Below are 18,361 nucleotides of genomic sequence, written 5' to 3'. Positions count from 1 at the left end.
TCCCGGTTTCCGGGCAAACATCCCCCTCTCCCCTCCCCTTCCTTATGGGTGTTCCCCTCCCGACCCTCCCCCCATTGCCGCCCTCCCCCCAACAGTCTAGTTCACTAGGGGTTCAGTATTAGCAGGACCCAGGGCTTCCCCTTCCACTGGTGCTCTTACTAGGATATTCATTGCTACCTATGAGGTCAGAGTCCAGGGTCAGTCCATGTATAGTCTTTAGGTAGTGGCTTAGTCCCTGGAAGCTCTGGTGGCTTGGCATTGTTGTACATATAGGGTCTCGAGCCCCTTCAAGCTCTTCCAGTTCTTTCTCTGATTCCTTCAACGGGGGTCCTATTCTCAGTTCAGAGGTTTGCTGCTGACATTCGCCTCTGTATTTGCTGTATTCTGGCTGTGTCTCTCAGGAGCGATCTACACTTCTGCACTTCTTTGCTTCATCCATCTTGTCTAATTGGGTGGCTGTATATATATGGGCCACATGTGGGGCAGGCTCTGAATGGATGTTCCTTCAGTCTCTGTTTTAATCTTTGCCTCTCTCTTCCCTGCCAAGGGTATTCTTGTTCCCCTTTTAAAGAAGGAGTGAAGCATTCACATTTTGATCATCCGTCTTGAGTTTCATTTGTTCTAGGCATCTAGGGTAATTCAGGCATTTGGGCTAATAGCCACTTATCAATGAGTGCATACCATGTATGTCTTTCTGTGATTGGGTTAGCTCACTCAGGATGATATTTTCCAGTTCAACCATTTGCCTACAAATTTCATAAACTCGTTGTTTTTGATAGCTGAGTAATATTCCATTGTGTAGATATACCACATTTTCTGTATCCATTCCTCTGTTGAAGGGCATCTGGGTTCTTTCCAGCTTCTGGCTATTATAAATAAGGCTGCGATGAACATAGTGGAGCACGTGTCTTTTTTATATGTTGGGGCATCTTTTGGGTATATGCCCAAGAGAGGGATAGCTGGATCCTCAGGCAGTTTAATGTCCAATTTTCTGAGGAACCTCCAGACTGATTTCCAGAATGGTTGTACCAGTCTGCAATCCCACCAACAATGGAGGAGTGTTCCTCTTTCTCCACATCCTCGCCAGCATCTGCTGTCACCTGAGTTTTTGATCTTAGCCATTCTCACTGGTGTGAGGTGAAATCTCAGGGTTGTTTTGATTTGCATTTCCCTGATGACTAAAGATGTTGAACATTTCTTTAGGTGTTTCTCAGCCATTCGGCATTCCTCAGCGTGAATTCTTTGTTTAGCTCTGAACCCCATTTTTTTAATAGGGTTATTTGTCTCCCTGCTGTCTAACTTCTTGAGTTCTTTGTATATTTTGGATATAAGCCCTCTATCTGTTGTAGGATTGGTAAAGATCTTTTCCCAATCTGTTGGTTGCCGTTTTGTCCTAACCACAGTGTCCTTTGCCTTACAGAAGCTTTGCAGTTTTATGAGATCCCATTTGTCGATTCTTGATCTTAGAGCATAAGCCATGGGTGTTTTGTTCAGGAAATTTTTTCCAGTGCCCATGTGTTCCAAATGCTTCCCTAGTTTTTCTTCTATTAGTTTGAGTGTATCTGGTTTGATGTGGAGGTCCTTGATCCACTTGGACTTAAGCTTTGTACAGGGTGATAAGCATGGATCGATCTGCATTCTTCTACATGTTGACCTCCAGTTGAACCAGCACCATTTGCTGAAATTGCTGTCTTTTTTCCATTGGATGGATTTGGCTCCTTTGTCAAAAATCAATTGACCATAGGTGTGTGGATTCATTTCTGGGTCTTCAATTCTGTTCCATTGGTCTATCTGTCTGTCTCTGTACCAATACCATGCAGTTTTTATCACTATTGCTCTGTAATACTGCTTGAGTTCAGGGATAGTGATTCCTCCTGAAGTCCTTTTATTGTTGAGGATAGTTTTAGCTATCCTGGGTTTTTTGTTATTCCAGATGAATTTGCAAATTGTTCTGTCTAACTCTTTGAAGAATTGGATTGGTATTTTGATGGGGATTGCATTGAATCTGTAGATCGCTTTTTGGTAAAATGGCCATTTTACTATATTAATCCTGCCAATCCATGAGCATGGGAGATCTTTCCACCTTCTGAGGTCTTCTTCAATTTCTTTCTTCAGTGTCTTGAAGTTCTTATTGTACAGATCTTTTACTTGCTTGGTTAAAGTCACACGAGGTATTTTATATTATTTGGGTCTATTATGAAACACACACTACATTATAAGTGGATAAATGATCCATGTCACAGGCGATCAGGACTTTAATTTGCATTCCTTTAATGAGTCTGTTGAGAGAGACAGATTATTTTCATGTTCTTATTTTCCGTCTGTAGCTTTTTCCGTTAGTTCTTTTCTAATGACCCATATCCCTTTCTCCTACTGGCTCTTTCTCCATTACTTACTTTTTGTGAGGAATCAGAGTAAACTCAAACTATGGAAATGAAAAGAGATGAAGCCATCCCTCTGAGGCCCCAGCTGACAGGGGACAAGCATTGGCTGCTTTTGTTACGTCCCTCTTACTTGTGATACTCTCCCACTGCAGAGACATATTTTCCTAATGTGCTTTAACTTTCCCATGGTTTTTGTCTCATGCCTAGAAAGGCTGTCCTAGTGCCAAGATGAATTTTTCATATTCTCACGTTTTCCTTCTCCTCCAGTGCTGAAGCCGCACTTGAATCCAGACTGCAACAGCGTTGCGTTGGTGATTTCCCTCGGTCCTCTGTGCCCTACTTTCCACAGCCCCCAAACAGGAACTGTGAGAGCCTGCTAGGTAGAGCTATTGTGAAGTTGGAGCACTATGGCTGTGTCCTTGAGCTTAGAACAGACATTGGCTGAGACACAGTACGCCAAACGCTAGCTAACGGTTTGTTCCCATCCTGCTTTGTGGTTTATGGTCCTGTACATAGCTGATATTTGCTGATTATGTTATGTGTGTGTGTGTGTGTGTGTGTGTGTGTGTGTACACATATATAATATATATCTATATATAGTGAATTATAGAAACATTGAAAAATTAATACATTAAAAAATAAAAAGTCTTTTGAATTCCAAAATAAATGCAAGACTTGCCATTAAAAGGACCACTGTTCTCTATATGGCTCCATTATGTGGTGTCTACCTGTACAACGGAATCCAAGACAAGTCCCACAACACTCAAGGTATGGCTTTACTAGGGACCTTTAAAAACTGAGATACACACAGAAGGGAAAGAAAGACTAGAGCAATGACGTCTTCTCACAGTACCAGGAAGAATCTGCAAAGGGCAGGACCTCCTGAGGTTTTATCCCCAAGGAAGGATCCCTTACCTCCACACCTCCACCGATTTTCTTTCTTAAAAACAAATGTTAGTTCTCTGAGAATTTCATACATATGTACCGTTCCTCCAACTCTCTCTAGATCCACCCTGCTTCCTTTCCCACCCTTTCCCCTATCAAGGTTTAATTTGTTCTGCCCAAATATTCTTGGGTGTGATCTCCCACCAGAGAGTGGTTGATCTTCCAGGGTCTGAACTGGAAGAGAAAACTATCTTTATCCCTCTCAGCCACTAATGATTGCTAATAGATCAGTGGCTAGCTTGGGGCTTCATGCCCAGTCCCCCCATCCCTGTCTCCATGCTGGGATTGGTCTGGCTTGGGCTTGCTTAGGTCTTGCGCTTGCTGTCACAACCGCTGTGAGTTCATTTGTGCAGCTGCCCTACTGTGCCTGGCAAACATGTTTCCTTGGAGTCATCCACTGTCTCTGACTCTTACACTTTTTCTGCCCCTCTTCTGAAATGACCCCTGAGCCTTTGTGGCAAGGGTGAGGTGTCCTGTTCCTCCGAGGGCTGAGCACCCCACACTCCCTTGCTCTCTGCTCACAGCTGTGATCTCTGGGCTGAGCATCATCTGCTGTCAATAGAACAGACTTCCTGTCATTATGGCAATGAAGAGAGCAGCCTTGTTAGCGCCGAGGTAATCAGATGACTGGTTGATGGGTTTTGAGTCCCAACAAGAGATATCTGGGGACTTTGGGAACCTACAGGAAATTGATTTCAGACATAGACCCTTATGCCAGAGAATAAAGTGGCCAGTTTTTGTGGGAAGCTGAGTTCTAATGCAGCCCCTCTCCAATCTCAGTTTGCCCACAAAGCTGTTAACTCCTGGAGGAAAAACAAGGATGCTTGACATAGCTTTGTATCCCTGGAACATAGCAGGTGCTAAGCAAATGCCTGCTTAATTAATGAATACTTGAATTCATAGCTACAGGACTACACCTTGTTGATGCAGAGATGAGCCAGGCACAATTTGACACTAGGGGATGCTCAATTCAGGTATGTGTCAAGAGGGCACTGTGTCTACACCGGGAACCATGGGACCATAAGGGATGAAAACAAGTGCCTTACCTCTCTAGGCAAAGGAAATGCATTAGTCAGGGAAGGCTTCCTGGTAGAGGCAATAATCTGCTAGACAGGTTAAGAAATGATTCATACAAAGGGCACATGTCAGTGTCCCCTCGGCATGAAAAGCAGCCTACAGAGGATGGACTGGGCGTTGGCTAGTCCTCTCTGACTGTAGCCCCGCAGTGGCCATGACCAGGATCAAAAAAGCCATAGATATGCTGTCCAGTTCAACATCATGCAGGCAACAAAGAATGACTGGTGGTGGGGTTTAAACTGGAATTTAGCATTTTGCTCCCAGGTCACTTAATAGTCAGGGTTTGTTGCTGTAGAGGTGGAAGGAAGCAGCCTCTTGACACAGGCCGGGCCTGCCTCAGCCAAAGGGTAAATGGCCACAGGTGTCTGGAGCTTGGCTGGCACGGAGATTAGCAGGTTTGCTTTCAGAATCAGCTCTTTGCAAAGAGGCCTCTTCCCTCCACTGCGGCTGCTAATTATCCCCCTGGAGACTGCGGTGCTTTTCAAGGAGCCTCGTTGCCCACTTAGGAGCTAATAAATCACAAAATCCCCCAGGCAGCTGGGCCTTCCAGAACACAAGTGCAGAACACACAAATTTAGCAAAAAGGAAGCCTTCCAGAGACTGTCTGTAATAATCAGAGGTATGCTCATTCTGCGTTCCCAATAGTGCCCGGCTCCAGCAGGCTCCTCTGTATGCGGGATGTACCTCGTGTGGACAGTGGAGGCTGGGGGAACCATCTGTGTTCCACTGGGTAGCCAACGTGAGTCAGAAATGTAATTTCCAGAGAGCCCCGGGATGGCGAATACCTATCATGGCTTGGTTTGAGGTATCTCCAAGAGGCTAACACACTGAGGCTTGGTCTGCAGATGGTGGTGATGCTAAGGCTTGGTTTGCAGATGGTGGTGCTGTAGAGTGGACACAGAATAAAACTGGAACTCATGTTGTCAGCAAGTTTGTTAATTCATTGTTAAGTTCACACTGAACTGCTAGGAAGACCTAGAGTCTTATTGGAGGAAAAACAACTTTCCTAGGAATTTAATTTTGAAGGTCATATCTTGTCTCTGCAGCCCCCTCTCCATTTATATGTTCATTGGGGAAGCATTTATTTAGCATCTACTATATGCCAGAGATATAAGATATGTGAGGTGTTTTCCTTCCTTGGGGTAGTAACAGCTTTGTGGGCCAGCTAAGACTTGAGGGGTGAAGTCTCCCATTTTCCATGTTGGGATCTGCACCTACACTAAGCTTCCCACAAGCATCAGCAGCTTCCTCCTCTAGCAGAACGGTCTACACCTGAGTGTAGTTTCCTCTAGGTCTTCAGGGTCCCCAGAAGCTCAGCTGTTGAGCAGTTCAACATGTACTCCCATCACATGATGCTTCTGCCTCAACACAGGCTGAGGAGTAGTGGAACCCACTGATCACAAACTGAAACTTCTGGAATCATAAGCTGACACAACTGCCTCCCTTAAGGTGGTCCTCCTAAGTATCTTGTCCTGTCTGGAAAAAAATAACATTTGGATTTTTTTTCTCTCTAGCCAGCTCTGCATCCAGTCTGAGTTCTCCCTTTAGATGACACAGCACAGAATTCTAAGGGGTCAGACAACATAGTAATGCATGATCCTCCTGCCTCACTCCTCCCAAATGAAAGCCTGCACTGTCTCCTGCTCTCCTCGATGGTATTTTCAGAAACCCACCGAGAGTCACCTCCTCCCCGGTGCTGAGAACATAGCAATGAATGAAGACAGCAACGCAAACTCCAAGGGTTTAAACTATCATGGCAGGAGTGTCTCTAAACACACTATTAAAAGCGGACACCCTGGGTTTGATCCACAGAAACACATAAACCTCATGTGATATCTCAAACCAGTGATCTCTGAATTTGTCAGGTGGAAGCGAGAAAATCAGAAATTCAAGGTCATCTTTGACTACAAAGCAAGTTTGAGGCCAGCCTGGGATATGTGTGATTTTTGTCTTACACACACACACACACACACACACACACACACACACACACACACACACACACACACATCTAGAGACCCTTGCCAAAATCCCACTGAGTAGGGACGCATGGGGGAGGAACATGGGGTGCATGGTAGCCATTACTCAAAGAGCATGAACTCTAGTGAAGGCTGTGTGGTACGGGAGTGTGTAGTCCAGACCAGCAGCTCCCAACCTAGGGGTGGAGACCCCTTTGAGTGGAAAGCAACTCTCACAGGGGTAGCCTAAGACCATTAGAAAACGTAGATACTTCCATTGTGATTCATAGCAGTAACAAAATTACAGTTATGAAGTAGCAACAAAGATAATTTCATGGTGGGGTCACCACAGCATGAAGAAGGGTGTTGAAGGGTCACAGCCTTAGGAAGATTGAGAACCACTGCTCTATTCCATCCGTCTTTGCTCAGTAGAGACCTAAGCTTTCTCACGGAGGTTCCTGGACCCAGAGTTTCTGGTTGAGTTAATCTGGATTGGGATTCAAGTGAAGCACTTCTCCACGAGCTCCCAGGGTGGTCGCCGGGAACAGTGCTGTGTGGGTGATAGGGTGCCCCTTTAAGCCCATTTCCCTTCCTGCTTCTGGAGTGTGTGGTGGAAGCAGAGTTTGGATTTCCCGTTCAGCTTATGGCATCGGTGGCCACAGTCACATCTTTAGAACAACAAAATCACTGCTAAGGCCTTTCCTCTGCCAGAATGCTAAGTACTGAGCTTATAAACCAACGCTGACTGTTAACGACTCACAAGCCACACTATTTACAAACATGTCCTCCAAAAAGCCGAAATGTTAATAACTTAGTCCCCAGCCCGTCGTGCTATTAGGAGGTGGTGGAGCCTTTCAGAGGCAGGGCCTAGTGGGAGGCCCTTTGGTCATCAGAGTGTGCCTTTGAAAAGGGTATGAGAGACGGCTCCTCTGTGCTTCCTGCCTGTGACGTAGAAACCGTCCTCAACCACATATTCTCCTACATGCCCCCAAGACATGTAGGCTCCAAGAAGAGGAACCCATTAACCACAGACTGGACCATCCACCGCTGCGAGCCCAAGTAAACATGTTTCCTTATAAGTTGATTATGTAGGGCGTTATGTTGTTGTTACAGCAACAGAATGCTGGCTCATCGGGGCTACTTCCCAACAGGCTTGTGTCTGAGACTGAATCCTGGATCCATTCACCGAGCAGTTACGGTGGGCCAGGTTATGTACAGAAGGCAAAGATGAACAAGAGACATCTTCAAATAGCTAATAATCTTTAGTAATAAAAAGAAACATAAGAGATAATTACCAAAAGATAGGATGGTGCGGATAAATATAAAACACCAGGAGACGATAAGGAAGGGCCAGGGATGTGTGACTTCAGTTTGGGTTTGTGAAGATGAGGAAGCAGTCATGGGAGCAAGCGAGAAAAAAAGAGCCAGTGTCAAGGCTTGAGAAGTTAAGAATACAGGAGCGTGAAGACCACTGGGCCAGCCAAGTGCTTGACACACGAGCAAGAGGAGTTTCAGCCTTGGAATCTACATAGAAAGCTGAACAGTGTGAACATTCGTGTGATCTCTGCAGAGAGGCTGAGGCATGTGGATCCCTGGGGCCCGAAGGCCACCAGTCTATCTGAATCTGAACATTCCAAACCAATGAGAGTCTTGGCTTCAAAAACCCAAGGTGGACCAATGCATGAAGAGTGACATCTGAGGTCGACCCCTGGCCTCCACATGCAAGCGTGTGCACCCACAGATGCACATGGACCCACAAAAATAAACTCAGCGAAGGGAAAACAAATATGAAGAAACACTTGTGTCTGGAGAGCGGGTTTTATGTTCAGTGTGGCACAAGCGTCAGGTTACCAGGAGTGATGGGGATTGATTCTAGAAAGGTGGGCAGGGAACTCATATTCCACGGAATGCCAGCTTTATTCTAAGGAGTCGCTGAGGCTTGCATTGATTGGGTTGGCTTTAGAGAGTTTCCCCTGGTGGCAGAACGGATTGAAGCCAGTAGAAGCATGCACATCAGAGAGTAAACTACAGCAGGAGTGCCCTGCAACCAGGCAAGGAGGACAAAGACTTGGGAAGGATAGGAAGGCAAATGTTCCAAGGAAAAAAGACAGACATTTTTTGTTGTTTTGTTTTTCTGTCTGTACAGCAATTACAATTTGAGGAGGAAAATGGGGAATTGAAGTGTTTGGTCGGCAGGCAGGCAGACACTGGCATGTTAGAACACAGGGAAGCTAAAGTTATAGCTTCCATTACCACTTACGAATCACCCCCTAGGTGATGACCAAAGGCTGGGGAGGACGGAGATCATTCAGGATGATTGTGTAGTCGATTGGGAGGGTCCAGAATAGACTGGAGAAAGTCAGGAATCTGAGAGAGGCTGAGGAACTCAGAGCATGCCTGTATTCGAGGGCTTGTTGATTCCATTAAAACTCAAATAGATAGAGAGGGGCTGGAGAGACAGCAGCTGAGAGCACTGGATGCTTTTCCAGAGAACCCAGGTCCAACCAGCATCCACGTAAGGGTTCACAACCATCTGTCACTCAAGTTCCAGAGGATCCAATGCTCTCTACTGAACTCCATGGGCATTGTAAAACATGATACTCAGGAAAACCACACGTACTCTCAATCTCTCTCCCACTCCTCCTCTCTCTCCCTCTCTTGCTCTCTCACACAGATACATGTACACACATATGAACAAACAAACAAATCTTAAATACATATTGGTAGAGATGTAGGACACGTGCCATGCTTTGTGAGCAGACGCTGATAGAGCGTTCACACGTGCTGCACCCTGGCCCTCCTTCATGGGGTTTATCATGAGAAGAGTAGGATTAGCTTCGACAGAAAGGACGAAAGGGAGGCGGATAGCAGAAGTGAGGGATGCAAGCAGCGGGAGCTACCTGCCACTTAAGTGGCAGTCGTTTATTGGCAGGGCGTGGGTAACTCACAAACGCCGAAGGAAATCAGGAACCACCTCAGAAACGCTGAGATCCACAACCAGCCGTTGACACGCACTTTAGGGGCCTCCTCCAGGACCCCATGTCCGGTTAGTAGCACTCCATTTTCAGTCTTAGGACATCAGACAGGCCTTCATTTGCCCGACTTCCATCACACACCGGCTCTTCAACTCACCAAGACTTTGTCCGAAGCAGGCGTGTCCAAAGAAGGAAGGTCGGCTTGTGATTGGCTGCAGGGAAAAGTCCTTACTGAGCAAGGTAAAACAAAGATGGAGAGCCAGTCCAAACAGCAAGTGTAGAAACTCTCCTGGTGCTATGTATTTACTTATTTCAGCGCTATGTAGAAGAGAAAGGAGCTAGGCAAAGGCTGTGGGAGAAGCATCGAGGTGCTTGCTGGCAGCTGTGAAGCAACATTCCATCTGTGACACACGGAGAAAAGGTAGACCTCAGGGTGCAGTCTCATGTCCCCACCCGTGTGCAGAGAACACAGATATTCAGTCTCTCTACCCAGTACCACCACAGGCTCTAGTGCTCTGTCCCAGTGATGCGGAGGGACATGGATTAGTCAGGAATGTTCTTTGGAGAAAAGGAGAAAGGTTAGTGGGCTTGGGAGTTCTTCAAGTTTTGGCAAGACTCCTGTGAATTTACTTATAATCTGGCTCCAGTGTGTGTGTGTGTGTGTGTGTGTGTGTGTGTGTGTGTGTGTGTGTGTGTGTGTGTGTGTGTGTGTGTGTGTGTGTGTGTGTGCAGCATGGTGCACATATGTACACAAGTATGGATGCCTATGTGTGTGTGTAGATGTGCGTGTGCAGAAGCTGGGGGAGGACCTTGGGTGTCCTGCTCTATCAGGCTTTCTACCCCTCATTCTCTTGAGATGGGGCTTCTCACTGCACCTGGAGTTAGGGTGGCAGCCAGCAAGTCCAAGCAATCCTCCTGTCTCAGTCCTGGAGTTACACGCATGCTCAGCACACCTAGCTATTTTGGGGGGTACCAGAATCAAAATTTGGATGCTCATGTTTTCACAGCAAGTACTCAAGCACACTAAGCCACCTCTCCAGCCCATAACCTGGTCCCCCCCCCTTTTTTTTTTTTGCTCTGGTCATGCAACTGATGTGCCTAAGAGGAATTAGAATGGTAGAAACTCTGTTCGTGTCCAATTGGGGGATACTACGATACTCTGGAGGTCACCAGAATTGACTGGAATTTTCCAAGCTAGTAAAAGGGGAGATGTTAGTGGATGCTGGGGGGAACAAGTTCACTGCTGGCCTACTAAGGCTTGGCAAATGCCACCGCCACTGTTTTCCTCTCAGTATCCCTTATCGCACCATAGGATATTGCAAAGAAATATATTTAACGGCCAGTCAAGCGCCAAGTCTTTATGCTGGGGAACACCTTTGCATTAGTAACACCCACAGAGTTTGGAAACCATTTAGAGGAGATTTAAGTGTCCTGCCCTATACATGCAATTGTGTCTACTCTCATCATAAACCCCTAATCATCTAACTGTAATATATACGAGATTCTGTCTAAGAAACTCCAGCCAAGGAATTCTACTGAAACACATTTGGCTTTGTATCTCTTTTTCTCTTCTTTTGAGAAAGGGTGGGTCTCCCAGGATACCCTCAAATTCATAATCCTCTTGCCTCTGCCTTCCAAGTTCTGGGATAAAAGACATGCTACTATACCTGGCTTGATATCTCACATTTTAAAAGTTTACCCATTCCATATTAATAACCTTATTAAAACTTCCAATTGCAATTTACACAGACCTTGGGTCTTGAAACAAAAATATCAGTTTCATCAGCGCTCCTGTACAGTAAATGTGGAGCCTACAGATGGATATTCAGAGAATACTGAGGAAGTGAGCTGGGCACAGATGAACCACGGGCTCAACACATCTTGTTCTCACAGGTGGACCATGAGCCCAGCACACCTTGCTCTCACAGGTGGACCATGAGTCCAGCACACCTTATTCTCTGAAACTAGCAAGAGGACCTGGGGAAAGGTTCAGATAAAGGTCAGTTTCAAGACTGAATGGAAGAAAATTGAAGAAGCTGAGATATGGGAGCTTTACCATCCCTATGTGGAGGAGACTAGCTTCATACTAAGCGTGGGTAAAAGATGCAGGGCTGGGACCTTCCAGTGAGAATGGGGGTGCTGTAAAGTCCAGGTAAGACATGGCTGAAGACTCAACCAAACTAGAATTGGTACTGTCTGAGGGCTAACAGCACTGGTTGGAAGCTTGGGTGCAGAATTAGAAACGAAGAAACAGCTGGAATACTGCATTGTTAGAGAAGGAGGGACCAGGTGACACATGAGGATGGTAATGGAATGATTGTCCACTGGGTCCAAAAAAAAAAAATGGAAGAAAGTGAAATCAAGTCTCATTGGTAAACTTGAGGACAGGAATGAGTTTGGAACTGTGCTAAAGGTGAAAGGAGACAAAGACAGAACCTGTCATCTCCTGAGGCTGCCATAACGAATGACCAGGAAACCATCAAAACAGCAGAAGGTGGTTCTTTCCACAGTTTTGGAGGTGAGATTGCTACCTGAGTTGGTCCCCTACACATGCGGTGAAGAAACACTGCTCTGTGCCCATCTTGTAGCTTCTGATGACAACGGTGTTGTTCTGGGCCTTCATGTTCACGGTTACTGTCTCGGCCTAGCCTCTTCCCTGCGTGTCTAAGGTTGCTGCCATGGATTTGAGTCCCACACATCCAGGATGTGGGACTCGGGGTGAAACATTTTAGTCATGGCAGTTTCGATGACAAGGCCCAAGGTTGGCTGTGAGGAAGTGTTTCTAGAGGAAAGAAAAGAAAAGCTCGTGACAGAGTAGTTGCTCGAAAGCTGCGAGGACAGTCGGCGGCGACGGAAGGTAGGGAGGAGGCTGGGAATGGCGAATCTGTGTCCCAGAGAAGTGTGCTTTGGGAGATGATGATGTGGACTGTTGGAGGGACGTAGGCCTGGGGAAACTCTGCTTCCTTGTCAGCCTCGTTCTGATTCCCTGGGAACCTTAAACATGAGCTTTAAGACAGACCTAGCCCAAAATTTTTTTAATTAATTGGTTTAGGATAGAACCCTAGGTTATCTTTATCTAAATAAAGGCCTGAGAGTAAATGAAACAAACTAACAAAGAAAGAAGCAGAAAGAAAGAAAGAGTTACATCCTCCTGTGCTGTTCACAAGCCTGCAGCCAGCAACAAGAAAAACTTTGTCTAAAGACAAAGCAGGACCTTCAGGGGGGAAAGCAACAACTGGGAATCTGGGGTGTTCTCCATCCAGGCTGGAAGGAGAGATACTGGGGACACGGCAGAGTACCTACCTTCATCCTTTGAAGTCCCAAGCAGAACCAGAAAATTAAGACCGTTGCATTGCTTGGCTCTGACTGAGGTTGCTTCCAGCCTGGAGAGTCTGTGCTTCATGCAGCCCCACACAAAGGATGCAATTCAGATGTGGGTCCCCCCCATAGAAGATGGCAGAACTCATTTCTACAACAGTTGCTATTCTTGCAAAAACAAGCCTTTTGCTCCTCAAAAAAAAAAGATTTTAATATATTTGAAGAAATATTTTTGGCCAGGATAATACTCCACGGCTTACTTTGTATTTTTGAATACATAATACACACATTAAAAATTTCAAGCAGTGTAAAAGATTATACAATCAAATGTAATTCTCATTTATCCCTGGTTGCCTAGTTCTCCCCACCCACGTACAGTTCACTCTCCCAGCACTAACTACAATCACCAGAGTCCTGAGTCTCCCTCCTGAGATAAGGTGCCGTATGGCCTTTCTTCATTATAAAGCATAGGGCCATCCTCAGTGTAAGTCCCCACAATACCAAACTCTATGGATGTTGAAGTCTCTTATGGAAAATGGTATAGTATCTGGGTCGCATCCTACACTTGTGTAATCTTCAAATCATCTTTAGTATCTTTAGGTGACTGGTTTTTACATAATACAGTGTCAATAATGTATACAAAGAAACATCTGTATGTATTTAGCACATACAAGTTTTCAGAGAGAGAGAGAGAGAGAGAGAGAGAGAGAGAGAGAGGCATGTTGTGTGTGGGTGGAGATCAGAGGAGGGTCTCAGGTATCATTCCTTATCATCCACCTTGTTTGAGGCAGAGTCTTTCTGTTTCTCTGCTGCAGGTACCAAGCTAGCTGGCCAGTAGCTTCCACAGAACTCCTATCTCTGCACAATTTGCATAGGAGCGTTGGTATTTAGAGGCATATAGATACCCATCTTTATGTGAATTCTGGGTACCCAAACTCAGGCTAACGCACTTGCCTGGCCTCCCCAAATATTTTTGATCCACAATCAGTTGAATCTCTGGCTGTAGAACCCATGGATATGGAGGCTTAATGTGTGTTGGAGATCGCTTGTTGCATATTAATATTTATAGATCTACTGATTAAACAATTTGTTCTAACCCATAGGGAAAGATAGTTAATTTATTTCTGTCTTTAAATTTATATATAAATATATATAAATTATATATATTTAACAATAAATTTTATTTATTTATATTTATAATATAACTCTCTCTTTCTCTCTCTCTCTCTCTCTCTCTCTCTCTCTATATATATATATATATATATATATATATATATATATATATATATATATATATATATATATATAAAACGTTAGTTAAAGTGAGTTTCTCACCAAGTAAGTAAGAATCTCAAATGGGAGAGGGGCCTGCATGGGTCACCTATGGGAGGAAGCTAATAGCAGCACCCCCAAATCAGCCACACTCTCTGATGTGTTGTTTCTGCCTCCCCTCCCCCCAGGAGCCTGATGCCGAGGACCTTGGAGACCCAGATCACACTGGAGAAGACGCCTAGCTACTTCGTCACTCAAGAAGCCCCTCGGAGGATCTTCAACATGTCTCGAGACACCAAGCTGATAGTGGTGGTGCGGAACCCGGTGACCCGAGCCATCTCTGACTACACGCAGACACTTTCCAAGAAGCCGGACATCCCCACCTTCGAGGGCTTGTCCTTCCGCAACCGCAGCCTGGGCCTGGTGGATGTGTCTTGGAACGCCATCCGCATCGGCATGTACGCACTGCACCTGGAGAGCTGGCTACGGTACTTCCCGCTGGCCCAGATCCACTTCGTCAGTGGTGAGCGGCTCATCACCGACCCAGCTGGTGAGATGGGGCGCATTCAGGACTTCCTCGGCATCAAGAGATTCATCACAGACAAGCACTTCTACTTCAACAAGACCAAAGGATTCCCTTGCTTGAAAAAACCAGAGTCAACCCTCCTGCCTCGATGCCTGGGCAAATCAAAAGGGAGAACTCATGTACAGATCGACCCTGAAGTTATAGACCAGCTCCGGGAATTTTATAGACCTTATAATATTAAATTTTATGAAACTGTTGGGCAGGACTTCCGGTGGGAGTGAGTCTCCAGGGTACAAGGGCTCTATTGTTGTCTCTTCCACGAGGTTTGCTCCCAGAAAATCTGATCCCCATCTCCAGCCCCTCTTCCCATCTTGAACCCCATGATAGATCATCTCGGAACCAGAAAACTGAGTAAAGACCCAGAGACTGGTGATTCCTGTTTAATCCAGGATAATTCTGCCTGCTTCTGGCATACCCATCCAGTTCTAGAATCTGCCCCCATCCACCCATGAGTGGTCTTGGGGAATTCCTGTAAGAAGAGTGGATCTCCCAGTTGGGGGATATTCTGAGTGGAGATGGTTCTGTTGTGTGAAAACAGCAGTCCATCCCAACACTGTACACTCAGTGGTGGGCTTCTTAATTCCAAGTGGCATGTACCTTCCCTCCGAGCTTAATTTTCCCCAGCAGCCCTGAGCGGTGGGGTGGGGGAATGCCTTCCGCCCTCCTCAGAACACAGCAGCTCACTAACAGTGTGCAGAGCCCCAAAACCCTCTCTGGCCACTCCAGGAGATGGACTCTGGGATGATGAAATAAGCCAGTGACTTCAAAGCCTGTGGTGTCCACTGTGCTCGGAGGACGATGTCTTTGAAAAGCACTCTGTGACTCTCCCCACTCCCTGTGGACAAAAAGCACATAATTCTGCTGTTACGGGTACTTTCTTCACGCGAGCTTTCATGTTCGGCATGCACGGGATCATGCTTGTCCATGTGAAATAAATATGGCTCTCTCGTGTCCTTCACACTGAGTGTTTCTGTCTGAGCCAGGCCTTCAACTTGTTCTGTGAATCCCAGTGTAAGGAGCAGTCGGGGATGTGGAGGACTTGGGAGGGCAGCTGGAAGTGGGTGGGGGTGTGAAGACTGTGTTGGGAGAAGGCAGGGTCTCCGTGGGGGATGGTGGCTTCTGGCTGTAAGAAACTGGTACAGAAAGATTACACAGGGATCCGCAAGGCACGTGTTTATTCTATGTCTCTATCTTCTGCACTAGGCATTGGATCCAGACCCTCACCGCGTGCTAGACAAGTGTTTTAAAACCAAGGTATATGGTTGCATTTGTTTTCTTATTGTGTTAGTGTCTTGTGTACACACAGGGAGGGGAGTGTGCATGTTTGTGTAGATGCACATGTGTGCACATGCACATGGAGGACAAAGGTCAGTCTCAGGTGTCATTCATCCAACAGGCCAGCCACACTGCCTTTTGAGACTAGCCTCAGGCTTACCAACTGTGATATTGTTTCTCAGGTAGATTATCTACCTGTTTGGTTGTTGTTGTGGTTTTGTTGTTGTTTTGTTTTGTTTTGTTTTGAGGCAGAGGCTCTTACTGGTCTGGAACTTGCCAATTAGGCTTAGCTGGGTGACCGGGCCATGGCATCTGCCTGTGTGTGTTTCCCCAGTACAAGGACTGCAAACACAGGATACTATGTTCAGCTTCTACCTTGGGTGCTGGGGACCAAACGCAAGTACTCAAGCTTACTTGGGAATCTTTACTGACTCTGCTAATTCCCTTCCCCCTATATTTAATTTTGAGTAGGGTCTTACCTGAGCTTGAGCTTAGGGTCCTCCAGCCTCAGCCTCCTAAGTATCTTGGATTAGAGTCATGTGCTACAGGCCCAGCTTCTTCTCTGAAACATGATTTTGGTTTGGTAATATCTCTGCTTAGATACTTTCAATTTAAAATACCAAACTGAAGACCCAAGGACTGAGGGAGCATCAGATATATATTTTCTGCTTGGCCAGCATGAAGCTTTGAAATAGCTGTCAGTGGTTATGAACTGAAAGTATTTGTCTCAAAAATGTAGGGTTTCAGCTTTTCTTTTCAAAAAAGAAAAGAGAAGAGAAGAGAAGAAAGAAAGAAAGAAAGAAAGAAACAAAGAAAGAAAGAAAGAAAGAAAGGAAGGAAGAAAGTAAGAAAGAAGGAAAGACAGACTTGCCTACACAATGCCTATATTCTGACATGAGATTGATGACCACTTTTGGATATGGCCCTGCACTCCTGAGCTTCCTAGCTCCCTCTTGGCTCTCCCTTCCTTGCCGGGCATGATCTGCTTGGCCCATGTAGGTAGTCCTCAGCCTTGCCTTGAATGTCCCAGACTCTAAGGATGGTGTCCAGTCCATCCAACACGACACCCAAGATGATTCCGACTCCCATCGTCTGGCTCATCTTCTGCTTTGTTCCTATCCTGCTCAACACTCAGTATCACGTACTTCCCTGTGCCCTTTTTAAGTCCCCACCCTCTGGCTCGCACCCTCTCCTTTGCTGCGGAATGCTTGCTCTTCTTCCTCCCCCACATCTCTGTCTCATTCATAAACCAAGAAGACTTCATTCAAATGTACTTGCTTGGCATTTGTAAGGTCACCTCCCTCTGCTGACAGCTGCTCAATCTTTGGTCTTCATTTGTCAATAGCAGACCTGTATCACACTAGATAACAGTTAGGTATTTAAATGTCTTTCCACCATAGATCATGAACTCTTTGAAGATCAAGACTCTTTCATGGGAACCTACAGTCGTCTCAGGGCACACATGTAATGGATGGATGTGTAGGTGTGTGGGTGGATGTGAAAGACCAGGGCCTTGAAAAACCATGTGCCAAAGAAGTAAACTGCCGCAGTATGATTCCTGCCTGACTCCATAGTCTAGGAGCCACTGAGCTATACAGATGCTCCAGGGGTTTCTGCACTCACCTGTTCTTCAGGGCATTATGGAGGTGTTTTAAGGCAGAAGCCCCCGCAGGTTCAGGTCAGCCTCCCATCCCAACAAACCAATTAAGAAGGCGAATAAATGATAAAAAGTAGAGAGAGGTCTTTGGTCTGTATTTTCATTGGGAAGGGGAACAGATAAAGGCACCACATGACTCCAAATCTATCTTTAGGGAACTGACTAGAACTTTAGGTTTAAACAGAGGAAGAATTGCACCAGGAATCAAGAGCTAGACCATAATTAAGCCTCCCTGGTCAAGGTGTGGTCTGGGTGCTTTTGCCCAGTTCTGGTTCTGCAGGGTGGTCCAAAGACTTTATCACCTGGGAGGGGCAACCTGGTGTGCATGGAATGATCAGCTCTGCTCCAGGACACCAAAGATAGGTAATTTCTTTCATCTGGGAGGTGTTCTGTGGGCCAAGGGCTCTGCTCTTCCTGCAGTCAGCGGCAACTGCAGGCTTAATGACTAGACTTCAGACGCCCTTGAGGATCCTGAACAGGACATTGTCAAAGGCCTCTGTGATTCGTATCTTCAGGCCTTTGGCCTTGAAGGAGAGTAAAATAAGCTAGACATCTGGTGTTTCTAGAAGGACGCTCCTCGGGTGATTATCATCCCTGCATGCTGAGGTAAGCAGGTGACCCAAAGAAAGGGAACCAGGTCCAAAATGAAGGCAGAGACATCAAGTTCTTATCCTGCCTTGTGGGACCAAATGAAGAGTTCTAAGTACCTATAGGTCATGGAGAGGCACAATCTGATTGCCAGGGTCAAGGACACAAGAATCCTATACATAAACTGTATGTGTGGGTAGCTCTTGTGAACCAAGCATCTTCCAGACAGCAGATGACTGTGTCCATGGTATTGAGAAGTGTATCCCTGTCGATCTGAAAATGTATGCAGAGGAATAAGTAGCCATTACTTCCTGGAAATCAGACTC

At 45.9% G+C, this 18,361-nt stretch overlaps 1 protein-coding gene across 1 annotated transcript in view; it reads left to right on the top strand.

The window, feature by feature from the left end:
- Hs3st2 (heparan sulfate-glucosamine 3-sulfotransferase 2) overlaps positions 1–15,473 on the top strand; it is a 109,242-nt gene extending 93,769 nt beyond the window's left edge. Inside the window, exon 2 of the mRNA XM_032892750.1 lies at positions 14,118–15,473. Coding sequence (XP_032748641.1) covers positions 14,118–14,736 — 619 coding nt within the window. The 3' untranslated portion in view covers positions 14,737–15,473. The remainder of the gene's footprint in view (positions 1–14,117) is intronic.
- Positions 15,474–18,361: the final 2,888 nt, after the last annotated feature.

The sequence above is a fragment of the Rattus rattus genome, chromosome 2 (genome assembly GCF_011064425.1).
Source record: "Rattus rattus isolate New Zealand chromosome 2, Rrattus_CSIRO_v1, whole genome shotgun sequence".
In the NCBI taxonomy this organism is placed as follows: Eukaryota; Metazoa; Chordata; class Mammalia; order Rodentia; family Muridae; genus Rattus; species Rattus rattus.
Note: the sequence above shows the minus strand (reverse complement) of the source record. Positions and strands in the feature narration are given on the sequence as shown.